The sequence below is a fragment of the Coloeus monedula genome, assembly GCF_965178545.1.
Source record: "Coloeus monedula genome assembly, chromosome: 29".
Lineage (NCBI taxonomy): Eukaryota > Metazoa > Chordata > Aves > Passeriformes > Corvidae > Coloeus > Coloeus monedula.
Genome location: NC_138809.1, coordinates 101,178 through 121,997, shown reverse-complemented (window position 1 = coordinate 121,997; position 20,820 = coordinate 101,178). Strand labels below are relative to the sequence as shown.

Here is a 20,820-nt window from a genome sequence, read left to right as displayed (position 1 = left end):
CCCGCGCCCCCACCTCACTTCCGCCGCCGACCGGCGCCGCCGCGGCCATGGGGAGCTGAGGCGGCGGCAGAGGCAGCGGCCCCGGCCCGGCCCGGCCCGGCCGCCCGCCCGCTCCCCATGGGCTGCGGGGCCGCGGGACATGGAGCGGTGCGCGGCCCGCCGGGCCCCAGGTAAGCGGGGCCGCCGTGGGCCCGGGCGGGTCCGGTCGGGCCCCGGTGCGGCCGTTGCCCCAGTAACGCGGCTGGGCGGGGCGGGAGCGCCCGGGCCGGGCCGGCTGCGGCAGCTCGGGCCGGGGCCGGAGCCGGGGCCGTGCCCCGGGAGATGTCCGAGAAGTGGCAGCGGGTCCGCGATCCCGGCGGGGCGGGCACGGCGGGGGAGCAGAAATGGGGGCCTGAGGGTACAGAGATGGGGGTGCAGCGGTGCAGCTGAGCAGGGCTGGGGGTTTGGGGGGCAGAATTTAGGGGGTTGGGAACTGGGGATCCAGGAGTGCAGCTAAGCAGGGCTGAGGGAGCAGAGATGTGATGGGGGGATGCAGGGGTGGAAGGGTCTGGTGACCTCGGGGTGCCGGGCTGGGGGAGCAGATAAGCCAGACGCGAGATGTGGAATCTGGGGCTCTGGGAGTACAGGTAAGAAGGGCTGGCAGTTCAGTTTTTGGGGGGTCTGGGTATGCAGAATTTGGGGCCTGGAGGTACAGTTAAGCAAGGCTGGGGTTCTAGGTGTGCAGGAGTACAGGTCCTAGCATGGGGGAGCACAGGGCCACATGACACAGCTGGGGAGACTCCCTGTTCCCTGCATTCTGGGATTCTGGGACTAGCTTGGCTCTCAGGATGCAGAGGAGATTGGGGTGTCAGAGTTCAGGGTCTTGGGGTTCTCCATCTGCAGATGTAGGGAGTGTTGGGGTGCATGGGGGTGACAGGGTGCTGTGTTGCAGAGGAGGAGCGTCGAGTGCGAGCCAACGCGCGGGAGTACAATGAGAAGTTCCAGTACGCAGTGAGTGAGGGGGGACTGAACCCCCTCCCGGGGGTCCTTGGGCAGGTTTGGGGGGCTGGGGCCTGAATCACCCATGCGTCAGTAGCTGGGGGCATTACAGAATAGTGTTTGTCTCTGAGAAAATGGTGCTGATGACATTACAGCCAATATAGCTGTGGGGCTGGGGGGGGGGCACAGTGCACTCTTTGTGGGAGATTCAGCCCCCCATCCTTGGCCAAGGCCTAGAACCTGCTGGCTCTGCCCAGATCCCAGCCTGGTCCCACATCCCGATGTGGTTCATGGGTCAGCTTCTGAAGGTGCCAGGGGAGGGCAGTGCTTACCTTGACCTCCCCCCACGTTGGAGGTTATCCCTGGCTGTTCCAGAGCTGGCTGCAGAGAGGGGAGCAGGGGGTCTGGGTTGGGGTCACCCTTGTGGGGGCCAGGTGCTGCTGCTGGAGGAGGCTGGTCCCAGGGTACTGGCTGGTGACTGAGACTGAGGAATTAGCTTCCCAAGGAAGCTGCCAGGGGTAGCACAGGAGCAGGAGCCTGACCCCCCAAAAGAGCATGGTGAGCCACAGCCCCTGCCCTCTAGAGTGATCTTGGTGAGCTATGGGGCCTCGGCAGCCTGTAAACCCCCTTCTTGCCCCATCTGTCTCCAGAGCAACTGCATCAAGACCTCCAAGTACAACATCGTCACCTTCTTGCCTGTCAACCTCTTTGAGCAGTTCCAGGAAGTGGCCAACACCTATTTCCTTTTCCTCCTCATCCTGCAGGTGAGTGCAGTCCTTCCCTGCCTGGGAATCCAGGAGGGCTCCAAAGTGGGGAGGTTTGGCACCCTTGAGCAGGGGCAGCACGGGCCTGGCTGGTTCCCCTGTAATTCCTGTTCCCTGTCTCCAGCTGATTCCTCAGATCTCTTCGCTCTCCTGGTTTACCACCATCGTGCCTTTGGTTCTTGTCTTAACCATCACAGCTGTCAAAGATGCCACCGATGACTATGTGAGTGGTTCTGCCTGTGCCCCTCTGCCCGCTGGGCAGGGGGTTGGGATGCTGTGCAGGGGTGCGGTGTCCAGGGCCATGGCATTTGAGATGGCAGGGGGACGCAGGACCCCATCGCTGACACTGCTGTCTCTTCCCCCTGCTCCCAGTTCCGCCATAAAAGTGACAACCAGGTGAACAACCGGCAGTCTCAGGTCCTGATCGGTGGAGTGTGAGTGTCACGGGCACAGAGCAGTGGAGAAGGGGCCAGGGACCCTGCGGGACGTGGCACAGGGCAGTGGGCAGGGCAGGGCTCCTGCCTGACTACAGTCCGCTGTTCCTCTACAGCCTTCGGCAGGAGCAGTGGATGAATGTCTGTGTCGGAGACATCATCAAGTTGGAGAACAACCAGTTTGTGGCGGTGAGTGCAGCCCTGAGACGAGTATGGTTCCAGCTGGGTGGGTGGCACACAGGGACCATGGAATGGTGTGGTGCCACTCCCGCTTTGCTTTCGTGCTCCTCCATCACTTCCCAGGGTGGGGACATTAGGGACTTCTCAACCTCGAAGTTGCATTTAGTTTGGAGAGTTGGAGCCCTGTTGAAGCCATGTTTTGAACTCTGAGGATCTGGGCACTTGGAGCAATGGTGGCTAGGCTCAGGTGCAAAGGGCTCATGGGGTTAGGGACAGCCTTTGCAGGTGCTCCAGGGAGTTCCAAGGACATCCAAGGGCCAGGAGCTTCCCTGGGGAAGGCATTGGGAAGCCCCAATGTTGGCACAAACCTTCACAAGTCTCTCCCAGCAGGCTGACCTCCTCCTCCTCTCCAGCAGCGAACCCCATGGGTTATGCTACATAGAGACTGCAGAGCTGGATGGGTAGGTGCCCCCACTCAGCTTGAGGAGCCAGGGAAGGCAGGAGGGTGGGAGCTGCTGGGCAGCACCTGCGAAGGCCCTCCCTGCCAGGCTGTGTCTAACCCACACGTGGTGCCTTCTTGCCTGCAGAGAGACCAACATGAAGGTGCGACAGGCCATCCCTGTCACCGCGGAGCTGGGGGACACCAGCAAGCTGGCTCGCTTTGACGGTGAGTGCCTGCGACCAGCCCTCTGCCACGGGGCAGCCTCCACGTTCCTTCCTCCGTCACCCTGGCTGGACCAGGACCAGCCACGTGGCATTGTCATTCTGCGGCTCGAAGCGGATCTCTGGGGAGCCAGGGATGGTGCTGGAAGCTTTAGGATGGAGCTGGCCATATGGAGAAGGCAAGTCCCAGCTGAGCCGTACTGTGCACCCAGGTGAGGTGATCTGTGAACCCCCCAACAACAAGCTGGACAAGTTTGGTGGGACGCTGTACTGGAAGGAGAACAAGTACCCCCTGAGCAACCAGAACATGCTGCTGCGGGGCTGCGTCCTGCGCAACACTGAGTGGTGCTTTGGCCTCGTCATCTTCGCAGGTGGGCTGAGGAAGCAGCTGCTACTGTGCTGCACAGAGGGGAGGGAAAGACACCCCCTGATGCCTTCCCACTCCCCAGGGCCCGACACAAAACTGATGCAGAACAGCGGCCGGACCAAATTTAAGCGGACAAGCATCGACCGGCTCATGAACACACTGGTGCTCTGGGTATGCAGAAGGGAGATCATAGGAGCCCCGGCTCTGACCCAGTTGGGGCTCTGATGTACTGTCCTGTCCCCAGATCTTTGGGTTCCTGGTGTGCATGGGAGTGATCCTGGCCATTGGCAATGCCATCTGGGAGCATGAGGTGGGCATCTGCTTCCAGATCTACTTGCCCTGGGACGAGGGGGTGCACAGTGCCTTCTTCTCTGGCTTCCTCTCCTTCTGGTCCTACATCATCATCCTCAACACTGTGGTGCCCATCTCGCTCTATGTGAGGTAGGGCAGGGGGCAGAGGGGCTGGGCAGGGGGTGTATGAGAAATTAGGGGTGCCCTCTGGGGAGGGGAGACAGGGATGGAGATCCACAGGCAGAACGGTGTGTTGGGTGGGGGTGGGCTGCTCTCTTGGTGACTGGCCATGTCTGCCTTCAGGAACGCCCCGAGGCCTGAGGACCCCATGGGTCTCTCAGGGCACCCCCGGCTGTGTCTGTCTGGCTGCTCGTCTCTCCCTGCTCTGGCTGCACGCTGGCTATTTTGCTCTGCCCTCCTACAGCTCCCAGGCTCCTGCACTGTCCCATTCTCTCTCTCTTTTAATTTCTCTCTCTTTTCGTTCCCCAGCATGGGTTCTGTCACCCTTAGCCCCGAGGTAAGAATGTGTCACCCCCACCCCTCCCACTAGTTCATTGCTGTCTGCCCTGGGGACTGGGGAGGGGGTTCAGGGTGTGTAGGTGTGTGAGATGCCTAGGGAGCCCCATGGGCTGCCCCCTGGGTGCCTTGCCTCGGTCCCCAGCCCTGGCTTAGCGGTGGCTGTCAGCAGGAATGGGTTGCAGGCCAGCCCCGGGGAAGGGTGTGGGAGCTAGCAAACAGTGGGGGACACCCGGGGTGCTGGAGTGGCCAGGGCACTGAGGGTCTGGGGTGGGCATGTCAGGCAGAGCATGCTGCCCTGCCCCAGTGACAACCAGCCATCCTCCCTGCAGCGTGGAGGTGATCCGGCTTGGGCACAGCTACTTCATCAACTGGGACAAGAAGATGTACTGTGCCAAGCGCCAGACGCCAGCTGAAGCCCGCACCACCACCCTCAATGAGGAGCTGGGGCAGGTGGAGTACATCTTCTCTGACAAGACTGGCACCCTCACCCAGAATATCATGGTCTTCAGCAAGTGCTCTGTGAATGGGCACAGCTACGGTGAGTGCCAGCTGCCAGAGCCAGGCTGGGGCTGCCCACAGAGTGGGGGTGCACTGGCTCCCCGCCTCTGGGGCAGTCAGGGGACAAGGGGGCTTAGCTGGAGCATTGTGGGGTAGCAGCAGTTGCCACGGTGTTGGGTCTCTGTCGTGGTTAACTCCATACCCTGTTTTCCAGGTGATGTGCAAGACATGCTGGGTCACAAGGCAGAGCTGGGAGAGGTAAGGGTGCTGTCAGTTTGGTGCCTGCCCACGCCAAGTGCCGCAGGGGAGTAACCCCATCTTTGCCCCTTCCAGAGGCCAGAGCCAGTCAACTTCTCCTTCAACCCACTGGCGGACCCACGGTTCCAGTTCTGGGACCCCAGCCTGCTGGAAGCCGTCAAGCTGGGAGACCTCCATGTGCATGAGTTCTTCCGCCTGCTCTCGCTCTGTCACACCGTCATGTCCGAGGAGAAGAGTGAAGGTGGGCGTGGGGCAGGATCTGTCCCTGTGGGTCACACGACACTGTCACTGACCCCCATGCTGTCCGCAGGGGAGTTGTTGTACAAGGCACAGTCCCCGGATGAGGGAGCGCTGGTCACGGCTGCCAGAAACTTTGGCTTTGTGTTCCGGTCCCGCACGCCCAAGACCATCACGGTGCATGAGCTGGGTCAAGCCATCACCTACCAGCTGCTGGCCATCCTGGACTTCAACAACATCCGCAAGCGCATGTCCGTCATCGGTAAGGTCCTGGGCATGCTACGGGCTCTGGGGCTGGGAAGGCCGTGTGGGGCTGCAGCATGGGGCTCGTTGTGGTGTGTTGGGGGACCAGTCCAAGGCTGGTGGGGTTGTGACTGTGGAGGCATTGGCAGGTTGATGCCTGGGGGTCAGAGTGGGACCTGCTCCTGCACCCCTGAGCCAGGCATCTTGTCCCCTCCTCCCCACAGTCCGCAGCCCTGAGGGCAAGATCCGGCTGTACTGCAAAGGCGCTGACACCATCCTGCTGGAGCGGCTGCATCCCGTCAACCAGGACCTGACCAACATCACCACCGACCACCTCAATGTGCGTGGGACAGGGTCCTACAAGCAGGGTGGGGAGGAAAGAATGGCTGCCCAGGAGCCTGAGCACTGGGCTTGTGCTGTGTCCTAGGAACACCGTTGGGGTCTGGGGACACCATCAGAGTCTGCCAGCACACCCAGCTCTGACCATTTGCAGGAGTATGCTGGCGAGGGGCTGCGGACACTGGTACTGGCCTACAAAGACCTGGAGGAGAGCTACTACAAGGACTGGTCCGAGCGGCTGCATCGAGCTGGCAGTGCCCCTGAGGCCCGTGAGGATCACCTGGCTCAGCTCTATGACGAGGTGGAGCATGATATGATGGTAGGTGGGCTGGAGGTTGAGGAGTAGGGGGTGGTTGGGGGTAGCTCCTACTGACCTCCCGCCTGTTTGGGTCCCCAAGCTGCTCGGAGCCACAGCCATCGAGGACAAACTGCAGCAGGGGGTCCCCGAAACCATTGCCATCCTGACGCTGGCCAACATCAAGATCTGGGTGCTGACAGGGGACAAGCAGGGTGAGGCATGGCTGAGGTGCTGGCTGGAGATCAGGATGTTTGTGGGCTGGATTCCACCTGCCTGGGATCCCTACTGCACTCTCCTGAATGGACTCTGGCTCAGCCCCTGGTTTCCCGTCCTCAGAAACAGCTGTGAACATCGGCTACTCCTGCAAGATGCTGACAGATGACATGACAGAGGTGTTTGTGGTCACCGGCCACACTGTGCTGGAGGTGCGAGAGGAGCTCAGGTGAGGGTTGGGGGGCAGAGGACACAGAACAGTGCCAGTGTGGGGCACAGCTGCGACTGGGGGAGCTAGAGATACGGAAGGGCCCTGAGATGGAACCCCGTGCCCGCTCTCTCCTCAGGAAAGCCCGGGAGAAGATGATGGATGCCTCGCGTTCTGTGTGCAATGGCTTCTCCTACCAGGAGAAACTCCCCTCCAAGCTCACTTCTGTGCTGGAAGCCATTGCAGGCGAATACGCCCTGGTCATCAATGGGCACAGCCTGGTAGGACCCTGGGAGTGCCAGGCAGGACAAGGCCCTGTGCCCATCTGTGTACCATGACCCCAGCTGTCCCTCACTCTCCTTGCCAGGCCCACGCGCTGGAGGCAGACATGGAGGTGGAATTCCTGGAGACAGCGTGTGCCTGCAAGGCTGTTATCTGTTGCCGTGTCACACCTCTGCAGAAAGCCCAGGTGGTGGAGCTGGTGAAGAAGTACAAGAAAGCTGTGACTTTGGCCATTGGGGATGGGGCCAATGATGTCAGCATGATCAAGAGTAAGGCCTGGGATCTTGGGGACCACAGGAGAGACAGGCCCCCCCCGCACCATCCTGGGGCCCGTGGGAGCCTCTGTCCTCACCCCTCTGTGCCCCACAGGAACAAAGTGCCCTTGCTGGGGGTGCTGCTCTCATCCCCTGTGCTCCTGGCAGCCCTCTCTTCACCCATCTCTCCTTCCCTCCACAGCTGCCCACATTGGGGTGGGCATCAGTGGGCAGGAAGGCATCCAGGCCGTGCTGGCCTCCGACTACTCCTTCTCCCAGTTCAAGTTCCTACAGCGCCTGCTCCTGGTGCATGGGCGCTGGTCCTACCTGCGCATGTGCAAGTTTCTTTGCTACTTCTTCTACAAGAACTTCGCCTTCACCATGGTCCACTTCTGGTTTGGCTTCTTCTGTGGCTTCTCGGCACAGGTGGGTTGGTGGCTTTTCTCACTGAGAGGTGGGGAGCATTTTCCTGCAGTGTTTCTCGGCTCTGGGGCAATGCGGACCAAGGACCAATGAGGTCCTTGGACTCCCTATGGGGACTCCTCCTGAGCCAGGAGGCACAGCCTAGCATCCAGCGTGCAGTGGGTGTGAGGAGCCTGTGGTCGGGGTGGGCAGTCCTGGGGGACTGGAGACAGCTCTCCTGTCCCCGCAGCTGTGGGCACAGAGACTTGGGGGCTGGCTGGGGCACAGGGTGGGCAGGTCTCGTGCCTTGCTGAGTGCTCCATTCCATACAGACAGTGTATGACCAGTACTTCATCACTCTGTACAACATAGTCTACACGTCGCTGCCTGTGCTCGCTATGGGTGTCTTTGACCAGGTATGGCGGGGGATAGTGAGGGGGCTCCCTGGGTGTGTGAGGAGCCTGTCCCACTTCCCTTCATGTGCACCCTGTGGGAAGAAGGGCTGCCTGGGTGCCTGAGTCGGGCTGTCCTTGTCATTCTGTGGGCTGTGGTGGAGGCTGCTCCTACCCAGGGCTAAAGGGAGGTGCCCATGCCCCCAGGATGTACCAGAGCAGCGGAGCATGGAGTACCCCAAACTCTATGAGCCTGGGCAGCTGAACCTGCTCTTCAACAAGCGGGAGTTCTTCATCTGCATTGCCCAGGGCATCTACACCTCTGTCCTCATGTTCTTCATCCCCTATGGCGTCTTTGCTGACGCTACCCGTGATGATGGTGCCCAGCTGGCCGATTACCAGTCCTTTGCCGTCACTGTCGCCACCTCCCTCGTGATTGTCGTCAGTGTGCAGGTAGGGACATGGCTACTCGGTTCCAGTCCCTCGGGGCACCTCAGGCATCCCCTGAGCCTTGTCTCCTCCTGCATCTCCCCCACTAGATTGGGTTAGACACAGGATTCTGGACAGCCATCAACCACTTCTTCATTTGGGGCAGCCTGGCCGCCTACTTCGCCATCCTCTTCACCATGCACAGCGATGGCCTCTTCCGGGTATTCCCCAACCAGTTCCGCTTTGTGGGTGAGTCCCTGTGGTGCCCTATGCCCCCCACCCCAGCAGGGTGCTGCCTCAGCCTAGCCCTCACTGGACTCACGCTTCCCCCCCCCCCCAGGTAACGCACAGAACACGCTGGCCCAGCCCACGGTCTGGCTGACCATTGCCCTCACCACCGTAGTCTGCATCATGCCCGTTGTGGCCTTTCGCTTCCTTAAGCTGGACCTGAAACCAGAACTCTCAGATACGGTGAGAGTGCACGGCTGTGGGAGTGGTCACGGGGTCCTGTGTCTGAGGAGAGGTGGTTCCACAGGTCCCTGACCCTGGCCCTGTGTCTCCAGGTGCGCTACACTCAGCTGGTACGGAAGAAGCAGAAGACACAGCACCGGTGCATGCGGCGTGCGGGGCACGTGGGCTCACGCCGCTCCGGCTATGCCTTCTCCCATCAGGAGGGTTTCGGGGAGCTCATCATGTCCGGCAAGAACATGCGGCTCAGCTCCCTGGCACTCTCCAGCTTTGCCCCCCGCCCTAGCACCAGCTGGATTGAGACCCTGCGGAAGAAGAAGGGCTGTGAGGGCAGCAGTGTTGGCAGCCCCAGTGGTGCAGCCAGCAAGACTCTCAAGGTCTGAGGCTGGAGGGGGTCATATCCCTCCAGTGCAGCTGGGGGCTCCCCTCCTCTGCCCCTGGCCCTGGGGAGGGCAAAGCCCTTCATCAGCAGGGTCCCATGGTAGGAGCAGAGGTCATGTGAGGGCCAGTGCTGAGGTTTGGAGGAGTCTGGACTGTCACCTTCTAGTATACTCTTTCCCTCCCTGGGGTGAGCAGATGGATGGATGGATGGATGGATGGATGGATGGATGGATGGATGGATGGATGGATGGATGTCATCACCATCAGCCCCCCCCGTTTGCTCCTCCATCGGTATTCAATTCCACTGAGTGCAAACGCCCCATCACACATGAATGTATCATGCCAGAGGTGAAGGGCTCTGAGGGGACTGTGGCCTCTCCCTGCCCTTCACCCATGTGTCTTTTTTTTATATAAACAAAAAAAGGGGAAAAAAGACCCCCCAAAAAATAGCAGCCAAAAAAAAACCAACCCCCAAAAAAAGGAAGGAAAAACCCTCTGAGTTTACAGAGCGACTCATTTCTTGGCTGGGTACAGGGAGAAGGGGGGAGGAAGGTCACCCTCTTTGTCCCCCCCGCCATAGGGTTCACCAGGACAGCGGGTGCTGGGTGGGAAAGGGGAAGCGTTCTGTGCCGCAGGAGGCTGGGTGTTGGCGGCTGCTGAGATTCACTCCCACACGTGGTCTTGCGCAACCCTCGGCCTCTGCTTCCTCCCTCATCCTCCTCCTTTCCAGCTCCCGCGGGACTGAGTGTTCCTGGGTTAGGGCTAGGGTTAGTGGGGCAGTGGGGGATCCCCGGCGAGTCTCTGGGGCTGTTGGGCTCCCAGGGACGCGATACCAAAGAGGAGCTTGTTAAGACGGGTGTCGGCGAGGGCTGGAGGGCATCTGGGGGGTTTTGGGGGGTTATTTCGGTGGAGGGGACGCGGATCGGGGTGGATAATTTATGACGCGTTTCTGTCTGGTGGAATTGTATCCTTTTACGGTTCCTGAGGAAAAAAACCCCAAACAAGCTTTTTTTTTTTTTTTTTTTTTAAATTAAAAAAAAGAGAAGAAAATAATGTTCTGAGCAGCTTCTGCCGTGTGCTGTGTCCGGGGCAGCCGGGCTGGGCACGGAAGGGGTCCGGGAGCTGGGGGCCGGTGTGGGCTGGCCCCGCCCGCCGCGCACGTGCCGCCCCGCCCCCCGCCCGGTTTCACAACCGCGGCCGCCGCCGGTGTTTTCGCAGCCGGGACGGGCGCATGGCGCGGCCGCCGCCGCCGCTTCTCCTTGGCCTCCTCCTCCTCCTCCGCCTCCTCCTCCTCCAGCTCGCCGCCGCCGGGCGGCCCTGCGGCCCCACCGGTGAGTGCCACCGGCACCGGGCAGGGAGGGAGAGGCGGGTGGCCCTGAGCCTCTCCCGGTACCTGGGCCTCGTGGATCCGGGCACGGGGAGGGGACATACGCGGTTCCCTGCCTGCCCCGAAGGAGCTGAGCCGGTGGGGGTACGGGACACCGCTGGGAGTACCGAGGGGGTGGGGGCCGGGGCTGGGGTGCTGCGTCCGGGGTGCTGGATGGGTGTCGGGTGCTGGGTGCTCTGTGCTGGGTACTGAGTGCTGTGTCCCGGGTGCTGGCTGGGTGTTGGATGCCTTCCCAGCAGCAGGAGCCAAAGGGAACAGCAGGTTCACGCTGGTCGTTGACCTTTGGAGGGAGCCGGGAGCGCTGCCCAGGCCTGACCCGGGCTGCCAACCAGTGCAGCCGCTTAACCCCTCTGGCACTGGACCCCCACCCAGGGACTCCCGGGACCACCAGTCCCAGTCTGCCACCTTCCCTGAGCTACGCTCTCAATACACAGCCCACCGAGTGTTCTGGTGCCCATTCCTATTGCAGTGCCAGGGGTCCAGTACCCCACTGAGGAACCACTGCCACTCTCCAGCTCAGTGCCCTGACCCCCAGCAGTCACTGGACATGGGGAGCAGATGATGGGGTGCCTTCCTTCTCCAGGGACACCCACTGGGCCTGGGGTCTCGTCTTCATCACCCAGTCCCCTCTTGTCCCTCCAGGACCGTCGCGGGACACGGTGCTGGGCCGCCTGGGAGCCAACATCACGTTAACCTGCCAGGACAAGGTGCCTGCGAATGCCACGGTGTTGTGGCAAGTGGAGGAGCAGGGGTCAGCAGGGGGCTGGGCACGGTGGCTGGCGGAGGGTAACATGCTGCTCCTGCGACGGCTGCGCTACGAGGACTCCGGGCGCTACAGCTGCTCTGTGGGGAGCCACCTGCTGCGCTCCCTGCGTCTGCTGGTGGCAGGTGGGTCCACGCTGGGGGGGATGTCCCTGGCAGCATTGCCTGTGATGGCCCCTGTCCCACAGCACCTCCCTGCCTTGCAGAGCCCCCTGAAACTCCCCAGGTCTCCTGCTACCGGCGGAGCCACGACAAGGATATCTTGTGTGAGTGGCCACAGCAGGAGAGGCCATCCCCAGGGACACGGGCGATGCTCTGGGTGAAGCGGAGGTGAGTGCTGTCACTGCGTCCACCACGGGCTGGGACCGCAGTAGGACAGAACATGTCCCTCTCCATGGACCCTTTCTCTGGTGCCGTCTGGGACTCCATGGCTCAGCATGCTTCCCTCCCTGCAGACCCTTTCCCTAGCAGCTACTGGTGGGTGGGAGTCCACAGCATGGGATATGTTTCTTCCCCATGGCCTCTTTCCCCAGTGCTGCCTGGGACCCCATGGCACAGAATGTATCCCTCCCCACAGACCCATTGCCTGACACTGCTGGGGTCCCCACAGCATAGAACATGTCCCCCACAGCTGCCCCATGCCTAGAGCATGCTGCAGCCCTCCCTGAGCTGTGACCTCACAGGTTCGTGGCTGAGAATGGCACAGAGCAGCGGTGCCGCTACTTCTCCAAGGCACGGAAGTTCAGTTGCCGGGTGAAAGTGCCACCTGGCACCGATGACACCAAACACCTTGTGGTGTCCACGTGCGTCAGCAACAGTGCTGGTGGCTCAGCTGGCAAAGACAAGATCATCACCCTCAGCGGTGTCCGTGAGTGCTGCCCCTGTTGCTGGGGGCTGGGGTGGCTGAGGGTGCAGTGCCAGGCCCTGAGTGCCCCCCCTTCCCCAGCAGTGAAGCCAGACCCCCCCATCAATGTGACGGTGGAGGCACTGGAGAAGGCGCCGCAGCGGCTGCGGGTAAACTGGTCCTACCCCTCATCCTGGGACCCCCGTTTCTACTGGCTCCGCTTCCAGGTCCGCTACCGCCCTGAGCCTGCCCCAGCCTTCATGGAGGTGAGACCCTGCTTGCTGGCATGGAGCTGTTGCTTGTGCCTGGCCAGACTGTCCCCAGCCCTGTGTCCCCTCCAGGTGGATCAGGTGACAACAACATGGCTCGACATTCGTGATGCATGGCATGGGACGAGGCATGTGGTGCAGGTGAGGGCGAAGGATGAGTTCGGCCATGGTGCATGGAGCGAGTGGAGCCAGGAGGCTGTGGGTACCCCTTGGACAGGTAGGAGGGAAACATGGGGCCCTGAGACTGACTGGGGGCTGAGCATGGGATCTCCCAGTCTCATACTCCCCCCTCATTGTGCAGACCCTAGGGACCTCACCTCTGAGATGGAGCCTTTCAGCTCACAGGTAACAATGGTCTCAGCCCTGGGAAGCATCACGCACTCCTGAATGAGTGTCCTGTCCCCGTGTGGGACAAGGGGACACCAGGGCATGGGGGCTGACCTGTCCCATTGTGCCCCCCCACCTTTTGCAGCTCCCCATGGAAGATGGCACCTATGGGGTGACACTGCCCCCCGAGCTCTTCGGGGAGGACCATGCTAACAGTGCTGGTGGTGAGGAAGGGTTCCTGGGTTGGGAGTGGGGGGCTGGGACACCCAGCTCCCTTATCCTCATACTGAGCCCAGCCATTCTCTCTGTGTCAGGCTCTGTCATGGAGCCCAGCACCCATCCTGTGGCATCCCCCTATGCCTTCCTGGTGACTGGGGGGAGTCTGCTCCTTGGCATTGCCCTGTTTGTCGGCATCGTGGTGAGGTGAGTGTGGTGAGTGCCGGGGGGCTGGTCTGGGGGGCTCTGTCTGTCCCCCCCTGACCTGGAGCCGCTCTCCTCCCCTGCAGGTACAGGCAGATGTGGTGGACAAATGGACAGGAGAGGACCAAGCCGGAGGGCGAGGGGCAGCACATGCTGGTCCCCCTAGGCCTCCCCCTGCCCACACTCAATGACACCCCTCTGCTCTCACACTCTTCCCCCTCAGCCCCTGGAATGCTCCACATCACTCACTCAGATTATTCCTCCTCAGGGCAGTAGCCAGGGGCTAAATACACTGGTAGGTTCTTGGGGGTTGGATGGGGGGTCCCAGGGCTGTGATGTGGCTCTAGGAGCAGTTCCCCCCCACTATCCGGTGGCTCTGTGGCTGGGACCAGCCTCTGAGGAGGGGAATCAGTGCCAGCCCCCCATGGAGAAGCAGCTGGGAAGGGCCCCCATCTGGGTCCTACCTTCAGCACCGTGTCCAAGCTGGGATGGCTGGGAGTGACAGCGCTGGAAGCACGGCTGCACCAGAGCATGGGAGCTGGCCCGGGGCCGGGTTTGGGGGTCCCGCAGGGAAGGGCCTGGTCCCTACAGTGCCATGGGGGTTGGGGAGGGAGGGAGGGCCTGGCTGGATCAGCCCTATACCTCTGCTCCAGCCCCCTCGGGGCTCCTTTTTAAAGCACATGTTGGGGAAACCGGACAATGTTGCTCAAATAAATGCTTTGGATTTATACTGGAATGGGTGCTGGGAGCAGGGTAACAGAGGGGTTGCTGCAGCCCCCCCTTTGCCTGGGAGTGGCTACAGTTTGGGGGGCTGCACCCCCACTTCATTCACCCTCTCCCTTGTTGTGCCCCCTAACTGTGCTCCCCCCATGTTCCCCATGCTCCCTGTTTCACTGGTGCCTCCCAGGCTGTACCCCGTGTGCTGTGCACCCCTTCATGCCACAAACCCCATGCCCTGCACCCCCAGGCCATGCCTCCTGTGTCATGCACTGCCCACCCCATGCTGGGTTATGCAACACCCTGGGGAGCTGCAGCTGCACCTGGGCAGGAAACCACAGGACAAGGGGAGAGGGTGCTCAGGCACCCTGGGGACGGTGTTCCCCTTCCCTTCTGCTGGCCCCCTGCTATAAAAAGACTGGCAGGATGCAGATACACTGGTGGGGAAGTGCCGGTACCCCTGGCCCCCAAAACTGTGGTGACTCCTGCCAGCACAAGCCCCGTCCCAGGCCCCCAGGACCACTGCTCCCTCTCAGCCAACAAGTTTATTTTACTAGATCATTACAGGTCCCAGTCTCACTGCATGCCCCCACTTCGGGCACCTGGGCAGCCCTGTGACAAGTCGGTTCCAGCACAGGGTGATCAGGATTTGTCTCAGCAAAAGGGTGACAGCCTTGCTGGACCCAGGAGTGGGGTCCCTTCGGGACTGGGGACACGATAAAGGGGTTCTCACTGGACCCTTCCCGTGGCACGTGCCCATCGCTGTGGCCACACCCTGTCTCATGCCACAGGGGTGGGGGTCGCAGGCCACTCGGCGGAGCGGGGGCATCAGTAGACGCTAATGCAGCTTGCAGTGGACGGGGTGCAGCAGGGCCATGTGCTCAGCTCCCTTGAAGGGCAGCTTCTCAGTGGAGTAGTAGTGCACAACTTCAGGGATGCTGGCGAAGACGCCGCTGGCCTGGCTGAGCGTGTACTTGTTGTCCTTGGTCTGGGCCACGATGATGTGGACGCAGCCCTGGCTGGTCCTGGGCGGCCAGCAGGCATCAGTGTTGCCGCCAGCCCCCCGGCGCCCGCCTGCCCCGCGGCCGTATCCACCCCTGTTTGTTCCCGTCCCGCTCTGATTGTTTCGGCTCCAGGGGCTGCACTTCCTCAGGAAGGAAACGCCACTGGCGCTCCCGACAATGTGCCGGGGAGGGGGACACGCCGTACCCCCCTCCCTCCGCCCCAGCTCCACACCAGGATGCCTGGGTCCTCCCGTGGATCGGGGGGTGCCATCCCTCGGGATCTGGGCTTTGATGTGAACAGCCAGGGGGGGACTCCTGCCGCAGCATCGCCCCAGGGCGGGGATTCGCCCCATCTCCCCAGGGTGAGACCCCCCCCGGGGCAGGGATCCCCCTATTCTGTGGCCACCCCGACACTCACTTGAGTGCGATGGAGTACTTGCCGCTGCCAGTCTCGCTGGTGCGCACCAGGTAGCCGGCCTCCCGGCACGTCTGAAGCCGGCTCTCGGCCTCGGCCCGCGTGATGGCCCCGTGGTACCAGCTGGGGGGGGGACACAGGCAGGGGACGCTGAGCCGTAGCAGAACAGTGGGCACTCCATCCCTCCTCGCCCCGTTCCCCACACGTGGATCGGCCTCGCAACTCACGGCTGCTTCTCCAGTGCCAGGGCAGGGTCCACCCTCTCCCCCTCGCTGTGCTCGGTGCCCGCCGGCTTCAGCATCTTGGGGGTCCAGCTCTTCTGGCGTAGATGCTGCCGCAGCGTCTCCTCTTTAGGACGCTCCGAGCCCTCAAACTGGACTGGGAGGGACGAGATGTGAGCCCCCAAAGCCCCACCTTCACTTTCAATCCCCATCCCTAGCTCCATCCCTGCCTCCAGCCCCAGCACTTTCCACAGCACGAGTCCCATCCCCTTCTCCAACCACGTGCCTGTCCCCATCTGGTTCAACACCCCATCATGAAAAGAGACATCTTCAGCTACATCAAGTTGTTCAGAGCCCCATCCAACTTGACCTGGCAGGCACCACCTCTCTGGGCAACCTGTGCCAGTGCCTTGCCACTTTCAGCCCAAGAAACTTCTTGTATCTAATCTAAAGTGCCCCTTACAGTTAAAAACCATTGCATCTTGTCCTCTTGTGAAAAGCCCTGCTAGAAAGTCTGTCCCCATCCCTGTCTCAGTTGCCATCCCCATTCCCAACCCATGCCTGTCCCTCCCCCCATCCTCATTCCCAACCCATGCCTGTCCCTCCCCCCATCCTCATTCCCATCCTGTCCCTGTCCCCTACCTGACAGTGCTTTGACAATCTGCTCCTTCTTCCACTCCCAGGGCTGCTCGTATTCCCCTGCTGGGCGCTCGTCATTCTCAGGCAGGCGCCCATCACCAGCCCTCACCCTGCGCTCTGGGGTCCCTCCAGCCACCCCCTCCCCAGGCTCATAAGGGGTGTCGTAGAGCTGTGGCCCCTTCCCTGCCACCTCCTTGGCTCCCAGCCGCTTGGCAAGATCTAATTTGGCACCGCCTTCCCCAGGCTCTCCAGGACCATCCAGCAGCAGGATGGCTTTGACCAGGGGGTCCTTGGAGCCACGACGACGGATTTCTGTGGGGAAGAGGGATGGTGGGTCAGGGATGTGTCTGTGTGTCCCCTGAGACACCCCACTCCCACTACCAACCCTCAGCGAGGGATGTGCACTGGGGATTCCACGCCAGCAACGCCCCACTGGGAGCCCGCTTGGGTGGAGCTGGAGCAGGAAGGGGCCCATCCTCACGGCGCCTGGTCTGCTGTCCAGCCCTGAGGCTGCTGGCGCCACAGGCACAGACCCACGCCAGTGGGGCCAGCTGGGCTCCATGGCAGCAGGATGCTACACCCCAAGCTGGAGCTCAGCTGCACGGGAGGCCACCCCAGGGCTCGCCCCTCCCAGCCCCCTGCTTCTCCCCACGGCGCCAGTCTTTGCTTAACAGCCTGGCCTGCCCCGCACGGAAAAAAACATCAGCAGCAAATCTTTTATTTCCAGCTTCCGGCCCAGTCAGTTCCTGTTGTTGTGGCCAGCTGGACAGTCGCCACGCCAGCAAGGGTGTCGCTGGCTGGGGGGCAGGGCCATGGGGAACTCTTGGGGGGTGGTACCCTGGGATGACTGGGGGGCATTGAGGACTTTGCACTGGCCACATGTGCCCGTTGGATGATGGCAGCAGGTCATGGCAACGGGCAAGGGGCCGGCCAGCACAGGTCAGTGTCTGGCCTTGCTCCCACTCCTTATCTGGCCCTGCGCAGCCGCAGGAAGCGGCAAGCAGCTTTCCTGTTCCCGGAGCCTCCCGCACCTTGTGGCTCCAAGGGCAGCCACAGACTCCCGGCTGGGGAGCGGTGCCAGCTGCGGTGCTGTGGCATGGCTCAACGTGGCACATACCTGTGATCATCTGCTGGGCATCATAGGGCTCCATGTACCCATCGTTCTCCCCCAGGCGCTCAGCATCCCGCTGCCCCTTGGTTCGTTTGGCGTCGTAAGGGTCTGCGTAATCCTCCAGGATGATGACCTGAGCAGAGAATAGGCATCGCTGGCTTCAGGGGGCTGGCAGGGGTCCCAGCAGAGGTGGCAGAGAGCCAGGCAGGGAACAGGGACACTGGGGTCCCCAGAGAATGATGGCAGCTTATCTGGGGTAAATGGAGCCATGCCACAAGCCCAGAGGATGCACCCCCAGTGGCACCGTTGGGTGAGGGCAGCCCAGACCATTCCTGTGTACCTCAATGGTGGGAGAGAACCTGGGGGGAGCTCTGGGACCCTTCTGGGAGACAGCAACCCCCCTGACTGGCTCCCAGTCCTCCCAAGGCTGTGCAGGGGTGAAAGTCCAGCTTCCCAGAAAAGCTTTACATCAGCCTTTGTTTAACCAGCAGCTGAGCTCTGAGGTCAGGCTGGCATGGGACACACGGGCCATGATGAGGATGCCCGACGACCCCCCCCACCCCCACACGGGTGATGAAGGGCAGTTGGGATGAAGGCAGCTTTGAAGGAATTTAAAGACAGTGGAGCCGGGCAGGATAAAAGGACTAAGTCAGCCAGGCTAATGAGACGGAGACCAAAGCAGTTAAAGCTGCCAGTGCTTCGCGCTCCTCACATCTCCCCCTCCGCTCCCGGCTCCCGGCTCCCGGTCCCTGCCTTACCGTCTCTGTCTTGGGGGGCTTCCCCTTGTCCTGCTCGGGGGCAGGCAGGCAGGCAGGCAGGGGTCCTGGGTGCCCCTTCCCGTTCTTCTCGGGAGCCTCCACCTTGATGAGGCGGTTGATGTAGGTTTTGGGAGGTCCCTCCGCTGTGCCCCCCTCCACTCGGGAATTCTTCCGCATCTTCCCGGTGGCGACCTGGAGTAGACCCTGCAGGTTGTCCCGTGACAGCCGGCTGCCCCCCTCCTTGCCCCCCCCAGCCGCCCGGTAGCCCCCCAGCTCAGCGGTTGAATTCTTGCGGCTCTTCCCAAGGCTCCCGCTTCCCGGCCGAGCTCTCTCTGAAACCGTCTTCAGGTTGGATGGGAACTCCTTGAACCACTTGGCCGCCATGGAGCTGGGGAGACGCAGGGTGCCGCAGCCCCCCCGGGGCTCCTCGACACCCCACGGCTGCCCCGCCGGCTCAGGGTCGACTCAGCCGGGGGGCCCTGGGCAGCCGGGCTGCCCCCAGCCCCGGAAACGGGATCCTCTGCGGACTGGGGCCAGCCCGGGAAGGGGGATGCGGGCCGGGGGACCGGGGCCTTCGTGGGGGGCTCCAGGCGTCCTTCGCCCCGGCGGGGACAGCTGGAGGGTCCCCAGGGGTGCCGGCTCCTGGGGCCCGGGCAAGGAACCGCGTGCCCTCGGAGGTCCCTTGCCCCGGGGAAGGGTCTCGGGGCGGGCCGGGGTATCTGCTCCAGCAATGGGTTGAGTCGGGGGATCTCGCCGGGTGTCGGAGGAGCCCGGCCAGGGCAGTCCCAGGGAGGTTCCAGGGGTCCGCTGCCCCTGGGGACGGGGCCCGGGGGGGTCTCTCCGTGCTCCGGAGGGCCCGGCCGGGAACGGGCAGCCGGGGGGTCCCGTCGCGGCTCCTCGGCGGGACCCGTCTCCGGGGGCAGCGGAGCTTCGGCGGGGCGTCAGGCCGGCCCGGGGGGCCCCATGCGGCGGTGGCGGGACGGGACGGACCGGGACGGGCCGGGCCGGGGCCGGAGGGGCCGGAGGGGTTGGCAGGGCCGGCGCTCCCCGCCCAGATCCGGAGGGGGCGGCCCCGGGGAACGGCGCGGCAGCAGCCGGGCAGGCAGCCGCGGCCCCGGCGGGCCGGGGAGCCGTGGGAAGACACGGGAGCCGCGGTGGGAGTCCCGTCGCGGTGGGGCTGAGAGACCTCATGACCCTGCCCGGCTGATGAGACGACCGTGCACATGGATCCCACAGACGGACTCTGCGTGTGGACCCCGGGGAGAGACTACAAGGACAGCACAGACCTGCGTGCGTGGGCCCCCTCCACAGACTCTGGGCATGGACCCTAAGGATGAGCCTGGACATGAACTGTATGCTCCCTGTGGATGGGGACTGTGCACAGCCCCCCCGTGTGCAGCCCCCTGGGCACAGCCTGACCGGGCACAGGCACTGACTGTGTGCAGCCAGTGCCCTCTCTGCCGCCACGGCCGTGCCTCACACCACACCGGCCAAGTTCTACGTCTGGCCGTGCTGTCACCTTGCCGGAAAAGCCCGGCTGAGCCCGGTGATTCGGCTTCCTGTCGGGCTGCTGTGCCGGGGGGCCCTTACAACAGCAAACCTTCCCCCTTTGCAACTGCATGGGAAGAGGGGAGGGCTTTATGGCAAAATTGCTCCCATAGCCCCCAGGATGGGAGTCTGTGGCAGAATACGGGCTCCTCTTGTCTACAGGGGGAGGTGCTGGGTGCTGGCAGCGCTATAGGAAGTGATGGCAGTTTCCTTGCTGGTGCTGCTGGGCAGGATGTGCCTTTGCAGTGGTGTGATGCCACTGGTAGGCTGGTGCCCGAACTGAACTGAAGCTGGCTTCAGCTTTGCCTTTTTGAGGCCTAGGAAAACTGCACTTCCTCACGAGTAAACTCGAGTGCTGGTTCCTTTTCTCTCCTTGGCAGATTTCAGTCCCCCTCAATTTTTATGGGGCCTCAATAGGACATGCACGCAGGCAGCACTGTCTTGGTGGCTTTGTGCTGCAGTGGTGTTCGCACCAATGTTCCACGTGTCTCCTTCGGGAAGTCTTCCCCCATCCTTGTTCTCTGCCAGCTCCCGCAGAGGAATGCTTTGGGAGAACCTTTGGCAGTGGTGACAGCACCACACACCTGCTTCCCTGAGCCAGTATGGAGGCAGTGAAAGCCAAGCCTGGCTCAGAGTGGGATGGGTCCTCGCTGGGGCAGGTGTGAATAGACAGGACTGGCAGATGGCCTGCTAGACACCTGCTCCTGCTGCACTTTCAGCCTCGACGCTTGCCAGGTCAGCATTCCAGTGACGGAGTGTCCTGCAGGGCCCTCTTCAACTCCCCTGCTCATCCCAGCCTTACTGTAAAGCTGCCATGATTTGGGAGTGTGTGCCATGAGCTCTCCCAACCAACTTGGAGTACCCAATCCCAACCCAACCCCATCACTGGGCTCAGCAGAGCAGCCCCTGCTTCACCGAAGAGAAAGCCCCACAAGTGTTTTAAACCTTCATTAACCGACTTAACCCACTACCCAGCAGGTGGGAGCTGAGTGCAGCTACCTCTGCCCCCCCAGCCCCAGGTTCTAGGAACAGGGTTGGAGAAGACCCAGAACCCCGACAGGTGCTGGTCTGGGCTGGAGGACATAGGGCAGAGCTATTCAGCATCACAAATCCTCTGGTGCTTCAGCAAAGCAGTTAAAAATAGTCCCCAAGCTGAGGCCAGAGCCACTCCTGCAGCCATCAGCAATCCCTCTCCTAACAGCATCTTTTTATTCCAAGGCTCTGAGCAGGACAGGGAAGCAGCTGCTGAAGCAGATAATGGAGTTCTTAGGCTCTTTGATTTTCTAATGACTTTTATTCA

General features: G+C 62.2%; 3 protein-coding genes across 12 annotated transcripts; 2 read left to right on the top strand and 1 right to left on the bottom strand.

The window, feature by feature from the left end:
• Nucleotides 1-37: 37 nt before the first annotated feature.
• On the top strand, nucleotides 38-9,869 carry ATP8B2 (ATPase phospholipid transporting 8B2). Of its 2 annotated transcripts, none has more exons than XM_082298549.1 (27): nucleotides 38-170; nucleotides 932-990; nucleotides 1,629-1,742; nucleotides 1,867-1,965; nucleotides 2,115-2,176; nucleotides 2,293-2,365; nucleotides 2,747-2,817; nucleotides 2,944-3,023; nucleotides 3,232-3,390; nucleotides 3,469-3,557; nucleotides 3,631-3,827; nucleotides 4,526-4,734; nucleotides 4,909-4,952; nucleotides 5,028-5,193; nucleotides 5,263-5,451; nucleotides 5,657-5,772; nucleotides 5,926-6,090; nucleotides 6,170-6,281; nucleotides 6,406-6,511; nucleotides 6,630-6,771; nucleotides 6,858-7,041; nucleotides 7,229-7,452; nucleotides 7,761-7,844; nucleotides 8,028-8,273; nucleotides 8,360-8,498; nucleotides 8,590-8,720; nucleotides 8,813-9,869. In XM_082298549.1, the coding sequence occupies exons 1-27, from the start codon at nucleotides 140-142 to the stop codon at nucleotides 9,098-9,100; spliced, it is 3,579 nt and encodes a 1,192-aa protein (XP_082154675.1). In that variant the 5' UTR covers nucleotides 38-139; the 3' UTR covers nucleotides 9,101-9,869. The 2 variants fall into 2 exon arrangements, with proteins under 2 accessions (XP_082154675.1, XP_082154674.1); XM_082298548.1 differs by having other exon boundaries at nucleotides 2,744-2,817.
• Nucleotides 9,870-10,295: 426 nt separating this feature from the next.
• IL6R (interleukin 6 receptor) lies at nucleotides 10,296-13,704 on the top strand. Of its 9 annotated transcripts, none has more exons than XM_082298659.1 (10): nucleotides 10,296-10,429; nucleotides 11,128-11,373; nucleotides 11,454-11,577; nucleotides 11,931-12,115; nucleotides 12,197-12,357; nucleotides 12,433-12,577; nucleotides 12,662-12,705; nucleotides 12,833-12,911; nucleotides 13,002-13,110; nucleotides 13,194-13,704. In XM_082298659.1, the coding sequence occupies exons 1-10, from the start codon at nucleotides 10,330-10,332 to the stop codon at nucleotides 13,381-13,383; spliced, it is 1,383 nt and encodes a 460-aa protein (XP_082154785.1). In that variant the 5' UTR covers nucleotides 10,296-10,329; the 3' UTR covers nucleotides 13,384-13,704. The 9 variants fall into 9 exon arrangements, with proteins under 9 accessions (XP_082154785.1, XP_082154784.1, XP_082154783.1 ...); XM_082298658.1 differs by having other exon boundaries at nucleotides 11,436-11,577; XM_082298657.1 differs by having other exon boundaries at nucleotides 11,436-11,577; nucleotides 12,194-12,357.
• A 650-nt stretch (nucleotides 13,705-14,354) lies between these two features.
• On the bottom strand, nucleotides 14,355-18,961 carry SHE (Src homology 2 domain containing E). The gene is made up of 6 exons (XM_082298443.1): nucleotides 17,973-18,961; nucleotides 17,221-17,347; nucleotides 16,107-16,415; nucleotides 15,471-15,621; nucleotides 15,247-15,366; nucleotides 14,355-14,849 (listed from the first exon to the last, which is right to left on the bottom strand). Exons 1-6 carry the CDS (start codon nucleotides 18,354-18,356, stop codon nucleotides 14,663-14,665), a joined length of 1,278 nt encoding a protein of 425 aa, XP_082154569.1. The 5' UTR covers nucleotides 18,357-18,961; the 3' UTR covers nucleotides 14,355-14,662.
• Between the last annotated feature and the right edge of the window lie 1,859 nt (nucleotides 18,962-20,820).

What these genes read in the sequence shown, in the direction of transcription:
- SHE (XM_082298443.1), bottom strand. Translation starts at nt 18,356, where the DNA reads ATGGCGGCCAAGTGGTTCAAGGAGTTCCCATCCAACCTGAAGACGGTT. An exon ending in TGCCCAGCAGATGATCACAG is followed by an intron (nt 16,416 to 17,220) that starts GTATGTGCCACG and finishes TCTTCCCCACAG; the next exon opens with AAATCCGTCGTCGTGGCTCC. An exon ending in CTGGCACTGGAGAAGCAGCC is followed by an intron (nt 15,367 to 15,470) that starts GTGAGTTGCGAG and finishes TCCCCCCCCCAG; the next exon opens with CTGGTACCACGGGGCCATCA.
- IL6R (XM_082298651.1), top strand. Translation starts at nt 10,330, where the DNA reads ATGGCGCGGCCGCCGCCGCCGCTTCTCCTTGGCCTCCTCCTCCTCCTC. An exon ending in ATGCTCTGGGTGAAGCGGAG is followed by an intron (nt 11,578 to 11,930) that starts GTGAGTGCTGTC and finishes GTGACCTCACAG; the next exon opens with GTTCGTGGCTGAGAATGGCA. An exon ending in CCATGCTAACAGTGCTGGTG is followed by an intron (nt 12,912 to 13,001) that starts GTGAGGAAGGGT and finishes TCTCTGTGTCAG; the next exon opens with GCTCTGTCATGGAGCCCAGC.
- ATP8B2 (XM_082298548.1), top strand. Translation starts at nt 140, where the DNA reads ATGGAGCGGTGCGCGGCCCGCCGGGCCCCAG. An exon ending in AGAACAACCAGTTTGTGGCG is followed by an intron (nt 2,366 to 2,743) that starts GTGAGTGCAGCC and finishes AGTCTCTCCCAG; the next exon opens with CAGGCTGACCTCCTCCTCCT. An exon ending in TCATCAATGGGCACAGCCTG is followed by an intron (nt 6,772 to 6,857) that starts GTAGGACCCTGG and finishes TCTCCTTGCCAG; the next exon opens with GCCCACGCGCTGGAGGCAGA.